This window comes from Limulus polyphemus, unplaced genomic scaffold, assembly GCF_000517525.1.
Source record: "Limulus polyphemus unplaced genomic scaffold, Limulus_polyphemus-2.1.2 Scaffold3886, whole genome shotgun sequence".
Lineage (NCBI taxonomy): Eukaryota > Metazoa > Arthropoda > Merostomata > Xiphosura > Limulidae > Limulus > Limulus polyphemus.
In genome coordinates this window covers 95,223-103,905 of record NW_013669496.1, presented here as the reverse complement: position 1 = coordinate 103,905, position 8,683 = coordinate 95,223, and the positions used below count along the sequence as shown (strand labels likewise).

General features: G+C 32.4%; 1 protein-coding gene across 2 annotated transcripts in view; it reads left to right on the top strand.

Annotated features, from left to right (window-relative positions):
* The first annotated feature begins 2,754 nt into the window (after nucleotides 1-2,754).
* LOC106470219 overlaps nucleotides 2,755-8,683 on the top strand; it is an 89,580-nt gene continuing 83,651 nt past the window's right edge. Inside the window, exon 1 of one of the 2 annotated variants that reach the window (XM_022398818.1) lies at nucleotides 2,755-3,004. In XM_022398818.1, the coding sequence (XP_022254526.1) occupies nucleotides 2,915-3,004 (90 nt within the window). In that variant the 5' untranslated portion in view covers nucleotides 2,755-2,914. Of the gene's footprint in view, nucleotides 3,005-7,327; nucleotides 7,360-8,683 lie in introns of those variants that run through there. The other variant, XM_022398819.1, reaches the window with a different exon arrangement.

Sequence of the window (8,683 nt, the reverse complement as noted above, 5' to 3'; positions counted from 1 at the left end):
TTATTTCTTCTTACACGTGTACAGTGTCGATAATTTAATGCATTACACAGCATTAATGTTATATGTATATATGTGTATGTAATACCTATAATTTGTGAATTGGGTAAAATTGACCTACATGTTAGCCACAGGATCACTAGAATTAAAATATGCCACAAAAATAAGATAGTTTCTTTTAAAATTATATGTAACATTATACCTATTAAAAATAAGTGAAAAGCCATATTGAACTGTATCGTACTTTGAAAAAAAAAAGTCTGTTGTTTTTTGTTATTTTTTTAAGTTTTACAGAATGCAGCTTAGCAAGAGACCGAATTTTTTGGAAGTGTCTACATTTTACATGCTATTTAACCAAAAGCAACTTTTTTATCCAATCAGTGTCTGAAAAGATTTGTAAAACTCAAAAGAATTATGATAAATTTGTTTATTTCTTCGCGATCTGTTTTTCTAAGGTGTAGTTTCAAAACATCATACGAGATGTCGCAAAGATCAAATGGAAATATATTTCAAAATGTACTATCGAGAAGCACAAGAAAAGAGAAGAAATTTTTGAATCGGATGTAAGATTTGTATCATATTCTTTAACTGATTCATTTTATTGACGACTTGCATATAAAAAATAATAGGCAGAAAAAAATTACGGACTTATATGCGAACCATTGAGAGAAAAAAATTTATAGGACTTATCTTTTGAATTCGAACACGAGAAGGAAATAAAACACCTCGCAAACAAAAGTTTCTATACTGAAAAAGGTTATAAATTGGCCATGAATCACATTTCTCAAGCAGAATGTTTCCTGTCAATACACTGCCTAACTTTGATTTATTATTTGAATGTAAATGTCTAAGATTCACTAGTTCATAAACTTTCACTAAAATTTTGTACTTGGATGTTCAAAACTATATAATTTAAAATAAGAAGATCGTGATAAAGCTAATGAACTTTTTTTCATTCTGTAATGTTCTTTGTCGTTATTTGTGGAGTAAGAGTCTATAGAATTGGACGTGCATCGATTTTCATTTAAATATTGAAGGCTTGCATTTCGTACATTTGTTGCGTAAATAGGAATCTTTTTGTGATAAGATTGTTTATTATAACTATGCTTCGGTGTTCCTTGTTTATTTTATAACTATATCTTTCCTTTGCTTTCTCGTTCAAAATGCAACTTCTGATTCTGATATTATTACATCTTTGAACTCTCATGGGAACAAGGCAGTGAACTTTCCACTGCAAAAAGATTTTGAGCAACGCATTGATGTCCATTTTGCTCCCCTCCTCCTTTTTATTTGCCCTTTTTAACTCCGTCAGTATTTCGACGACGACTCCTGAGGACCAGTTAGAACAGTTTTAAAACTCGGAAGTCTATAGAAGATGAATAGGAAGGGTAAAGCACGAATCCCCGTTTCTAATTGCATCTACTGGAAAACTAGCATATTGAATTTAAAATGTGATTGGATGCTTTGCGTTGATAGAACAATGCATTTTGACATCCATTATGTACAAAGGTGGCATATTTTTCGGTGTAAGTACTGTCACCACCTCAGCCTGAGAATATGCAGGGCTTATGTTCACATTTTTCTAGACTTTTCAGACGTTAAACTTAGTATTACAGCTGTAGCCTATAATTACCATAAAACCTTAAGAAAAACGTTCGCGACGTGCGCTATGTCATTTTTTAAAATGTTGTCTCATCAACAGAACAATAGCAAATTTCCCGGGCTTTTGTATATATTAAAGTAGATCTATATACTTCACCCGATCTGTCAGCATACAACCATTTATTACATACCGAATAACGCTCCCTCTCGTGCACCTTTTCTCAGTCTGTCTTTCTTCGGCTGTGTACTCTGGGAAAACTTTGTGATCATGGCCTTTTCCTGATTCTGTAAACCTAAATCTTTGTGAATTATCTCATTTAGAGTTCCAAAGGATGTTTCTACTTTAGCTACAATGGGCCATTCTGTTCTTGGGTTAATTTCAGTGATAAGCTGTTACATTTTTTTCGCTAACTCTGAAGTGTTAATGGTGGAGTATTCTGTTTTTTCCAAGCTGGAATCGTGCCTTCCCTAACTTTACCTATACGGTTCAACATTACATATCTTTCTTCTTCTTTTGCTCGATACGCTAAAAATTAATGCCTTGCAAGCTTATGTGGCCGTAGAATGGGAGAATTTCGATTCAAAATACCCTGTAACATAATCTTCTTAGAAAGGATAACTTTTAGGAGCCATAAACATTTGCAATAACCACTCTTAACGTGAATTACAATAAGTATGTCAGGGCTATTAACCTATTTACTCACCATTCATTGAGATGACCAAAGGCAAGATGACTAGACATGCAAGTTGTTACTATAAGTCGTGAACAACCCTCCGTCTCCTTCCTTGCTAAGTTTGATAAAAATGACAATTCAAGTTCATATATATATATATATATCAATTTCATAATAGATGGCAGCACACACGTAAAAAACCTGATATTGCTAGGAAATGCACATTTTTCTTTACGAAATTTTATAAAATGAATTTATCTACATATTTGTATCTTTCGTCCCTATATAATACACTTATTTTCAATTACGCTGGTAAGGAAAAAGAACCATGCAAGAAGGAATTTAGAAACAAAGAATTAAATAACAAAAATATTATTTCAAGATGAATAGGCTATACGCGGTTGCCTAGCAATCTAGATATCCTGTTAGGTCATGCGGAAGTCGCAACACCGACGCATGCGCATTTGGTATGTCAATATCTGAGTGAGTAAAATGGCGAATGAGAAGGAAGATAGTATTAAGTAACTGCTCTAGAGTGAACGTTTTGCTACAACTGAAAACCAAATATTTTACTTTGTTATATATGTTTTCAATTTTATAACTACACACGTTTATTTCTAAATAGTGAATAGCATTGTAAAATGACACTGGTTACCGTTCAAAGGTCTCCAAGTTCCCTCTCTCAAGCTAGAAGTGAATGTAATGATAATGAAAGCGAAAAAGAAGAAACGGTATGTGAATTATGATTTGACTTTTAGCACGACTTAACTTAAAAAGTAACATATGTGTTAATTTTCGTACTCAAATTAATATACTCTGATATTATATATCCATACAAAAATTGTATAAGTATAAAAGTGCAGCTGTTTTGAAGTTGAAATGATTTTATTGCTTTTAACTACAACTACAATTTACATGTATTAAATTCATGTTGTAGTACTAGAAGCAGTTATATTACTACCGATTACTAATACTAGATCAAATACTATAAGCCGTTAACACTTTCTTATTAAAATAGTGTTCCTACAGTGATGTGACTGTTGGAGTTTCACCTAATTAAACAAACCTAAATATCCAAACATATTTGTAAATTGTATTTTAAATTTTACAGCATGATAATCTCTGGCATTGGAAAAGTGCTTTTCATAATAAAGTCTACAGATTGAAGTAGTTAAAGTTCATAAAGTATAAATTGTGTTGCAACACAATGTTTCACACGATTTATGGTATTATTACTATAATTAAAGAACAAATGACCCTGAATTTTACTTTTTAGTGGTATTTTATTGTTACATCTATTTATATCAATACCAATATTAATTTTTGCATATAAATTTAAAACTATTCTGAAATACAAACTTAGAATTTTGTTAAAACATTAAAATTAACATTAATCAGATTTTATCTTTAATTACTCACTGACACTGTTTTTGTATTTGCTTAAACTTTGTTCCTGATTGAATTGGAAATTTGTGAATTATTTATAAAAGTTAAACACATGCCTTGAAATATTTCTATTTATATATTATTAATATAGATATAAGTTTATGCTATTTGTCGTACAAAACTTAAAAGGCTTTGTTAACCCAATGTACACAGGTGGGGTTAAAGTGTACATGCCACAACCTTTTATAGAGTGATATTCAACATGGTATGTTTATTTGATGTTAGAGTTGTTAGTTTTACCTGACAGTTGATTTTGTGATAGTTCATGGTAGAAGAAAGCATATACTGGATATGGTATACAGGGATAGTGAATAAGAAACTGTAGATATGCATTTCAGAGGCTCTAGATATTATGCAAATGCCATACGTGAAATGTACAATTGACAAAAGTATTTTTGTTCTTAACATGAACATCACCTTGTACTCTGACTTGGCAGTCTGAGCCAGACTGCCATTGTCAATTCACAGACATACCTTGAGTACAAATACTTTTGCAACACAGCTGCTTTTTTTTGTGTACAACAGACTTGTACATCTTACTAAAAGCTTGCCACATTTTGTGTAAGTACTCATAGTAAGTTCAGAATTATAGTCAGCAATTCTTCTCCAATTTGAAGATGGTCTGGTGAAATAATTCCATGCACTTTCACAAAGGTTAAGGCATTTCACAAAATCTTGAAGCTTTTGTACTTAATGATGGAAAACATACAAATAAGAAGTACACAGAAAATTGTTCTTATGATAGAAAACAAAAGTATTTATGTGAATTGAGGTTTACAGGAGTCTGTTTTGGGACCTGTGTTGTACATATCAATGATTTGGATAGATACTTTTATTCAGTATATCAGTTTTATTGACATTAAATACATATATCATTAGTAAGGTTGTGTATAATGTGTGGAACATGAGTACTTGTAAAGTTGAAGTGGTCCAAATTAGCAAGTGACTAAGTCAACTTGTTTGAAAAAGTCACATTTTGTAAAAAGATATACTCAGTAATTAGTATTGGTTTAATAGCATTGATACAGCCCCTTCTTCTTCTGGGCATGTTGCTAATTTTTCAGATGAAAACATTATAGTGATCCTGTCAAATCCTGTTTCATTGCTCAATCAGTGAAATACCAAGCCCTTTGATGTTCAGTTGAGGATTAAGCTGTTGATGTACATGGCATCTAAGAACTTAGATCAGAATTTCATTTCGCCAAGCCATAACTTCTGTGGCCTCATGTTGAAGATAATCCATCATAATCCTGGCAATATGATACCATTAATATTTTGCACATCCAGACAAAGTCTGGTGCAGTTGCACCAATGAAAGGTTGTACAGCTGAATCAAATGTCATGCTGATACATATAATTCATCAAACATTACATTCACCCCTTACATTCAGCGCTTCATAATTCATAAAATTTTAAAGGGACAAAATGGAGCTTATTAGCCCATCAAGGATGTCCCTTCTAGCTCCCAACTATACCCACCCCTTAATACTCATGTATTCATCCAGTTTTTTCTTGAACTCAAACCAAAAGCCAAACACCCTGTTTCAAAAGTAATACTGTCTAAACTGCAGACAACTTCTGTACTACCAAAATTTGAACTTATGACCCCTTGTCCTATTGTTTTCACTGCTAAACACAAAAAAAGTTTGATGGATCTATATTATCAATACCCTTAATAAACTTTAACACCTTAATCAAATCCTCTTTGGCCCTTCTCTCCAGAGAAAACAAGTTTAGAGATTTTAGTCTCTCCTCATAGGACAATCCCACCTTCCCAAATATCATCCTAGTGGCTTTTCTCTGAATCATCTCCAACAATTAAATGAGGTAGGGAGCCCAAAACTGTACACAGTACTCTAAATGAGGCCTTACAAATGATCTATACAGTGAAACAATAACATCTCTTGTCTTGTGTTCAATGTTTCTATAGATGCTACTATTAGCCCTATTGCTAGCTACAGTATACTGTTTAGATGACTTAAGTGATATTTTGATCACAACACCAAGATCTTTTACTTCAACCACAGTATTTAATGTATTCCCATTTAAGTTGTAATAATAATGTGAATTGTGAAAATCTACATGCATCACCTTACATTTTGGATAGTTGAACATCATCTGCCACGTATTGGCCCCAAGCATCAAATGATCTAAAACTCCCTGTGAGTCTGCAGCATCTTTGATACAGTTAGCCACCCCAAAAATGTTAATGTCATTTGCAAACTTCAAAATTTTGTTGGTCATTCCAGAGTCAATATCATTAATGTAAATCACAAACAGCAGAGGACCCAGCATAGAGCCCTGAGGCACACTGCTTGTAACTGTGATCCAGTCAGATCTAACTCCATTTATTACTACTCTCTGTTTTCTACTCTCCAGCCAATTTTCTATCTAATTTAATAACATTTCCCCTATACTCACAGATTTAACTTTGGTAACAAGTATTTTTTGAGGCATCTTATCAAATGCTTTCTGAAAATCAAGATAAACCAAATCCACATGACACGTGCAACTTCATTATACAGTTATATTCAATGATTTTATTAGCATATTGTTCTCTTTTGAAATAAGAAAATTTCAATCCTTGGTAGTCACATAAAACTTTGACTCATGTGTGAAGAACTCAAGCCCTCACTGATTTTACTGACAGTTCTTATGATCTGACCAGAAGTTCAAATGAACTGTTCTATCAACTGTTGGTTGAAGCAGGTCTTCTTAATGTTAAGCTGGACTTTTGAAGTTTATTTTCCTTACCATTTGTTACTGATACTCAATTTAGTTGCTTTTTTTTTACTTTGGACTAGCAGTGCCTAAAGGCCATGCTGTACAGATAGCTTGAGGTGAGTGATCAGTGGAATTTGTGAATAGAATAAGTGTAAGGCTTATTAATTGAATATTCTCACATGATATGGCTATAAAAAGAAAGACTTTTAAAGCTAAAAAGTTGGGTTTCGGTACTCATGGTGGACAGAGCACAGATAGCCCATTGTGTAACTTTATGCTTACCAGTACAAAATGGCAACATTTTCATTACTTAGATAGTTAGAATAACTGAAAATAATAATAATCGAAACCCCTAATTTCAATTAGTTGATTATATTCATGAATCATGACATTAATGATTTAAGCTGAACAGACTTGAATTAATCAAATATAGTAATAATCAAAAACAATAATTTTGATTACTTGATTATATTCATAAGGTAATTGTCATTTTGATTACTGGATAGTTGGAATAATTTGAATTATAAATATAATTTGGATGGGAATAACCTCAACAATGTTATGAAAGAAAGGGATCTCAGTGTAGTGGTTGATCAGTGTCTTAAGTCATCCAAGCAGTGTACTGTTGCTAGTGGTAGGGCAAATAGGATTTTAGGTCTTATCTACAGAACTATTAAATACAAACCTAAAGAGGTTATAATTTTATTTTATAGGTTACTGGTTAGGCCACATTAGGAGTATTCTATTCAGTCTTAGGCTCCTTACCATAGGAAGGACATTGAATTGTTGGAAAGGGTTCAGAGGAGGACTACTAGAATGGTGCCTGAGATGAAGAGGTTGTCATACAAGGAGTGGTTTAGATCTCTGAAATTGTTTTCTTTTGAAAAAAGAAGAGTTAGAGGGGGATCTGATTGAGGTATTTGAGATTGTTAAAGGAATTGATAGTGTTGATGCATCATCTTTTTTTCATACTTAATGGTGAGAATGATAGGACTAGGTGACACAAATATACATTTTGGCAGGGTAGGGGTCATCTTCAGCTAAGATAGTTTTATTTTTGTAACAGGTTGGTTGGCCTTTAGAATGCATTGCCTTCGGATGTTCTGCGTTTAAAAGAAAGCTTAATAAGTATATGAACGATAAGGGGTGGCTTTGAAGTTTTCATATTTTTTATCTATTTATTTATTATTTTATTTAATAGTTTTAGTTTAGTTTAAAGGATGGGACAGCCTAGATGGACCGATAGGTCTCTTGTTGCTCTTAAATGTTATGTTATAGTTGGGATAATGAAAAATAATTGTTTCCATAAATTGATTATTTTACATTAATAAATGTAAATGATGCTAAAAGGTAATTGATTAATTAAGCTAACCACCCAGCTCAACAGACAATCATCATTATATGGCATACATATAGTTGATCTTGAATGATCTTGTTTTCTAAACAGTTGTCTGATAGTGTATTCACAGCTCTCCTTTTAAAAATGTAGATATGTCAAAATTATAGCTAGTCAATTATTGTTTTATGCTAATATAATACTACATACCCCTACACCCTCCATACAAGCAAAAAAAAAAAGTTTAAGTGCACTGCCTTCATAACTTTTTCCATCACTTCATTATTCTAGCATAGTATTACTCTTTGTATTTTCATTCACTTATTTTATTAATTTTTGAATTACTCTTGTTTCCATATCATAGATCTTTCCTGAAGGTCACCATTTTCACATTTTGTGAAAAAAATGTATTTTTTTGTATAACATTAACTGTCACTGATAAGGATAATAATGTTTTTATTTAAAGCATATCAAGATTGCAGTTAGAAATAATTAAGTAGTCAGTTAGTCAGTTTCTTTATATACATTGTTTGAATAGGGTAAACATAAGAAATAATCTATAATAATAAAATGGCGTGTGTGTGTGTGTGACCACCATAGCTCCAAGAGGAAAGAACCTAGAAACCTGAAATTTTGTACCCATACTTAGTGGACCATGAGAGTGTACACCTCTGTATTATTACTTATCCACATGTGTGTGCGCATCTTTTTAATGAAGCAAGCTAGCAAAAAATCACATAGAAAAGAAGTGTGACCACCATAGCTCCAAGGGGTAAGAACCTAGACACCTGAAATTTTGCACCCTTACTAAGTGGACCTTGAGGGTTTACACCTGGGTTTTATGACTTATCTATGTGCACAAGCTTGCATGTATTTTATGCAAAAAATCACATAGAAAAGAAGG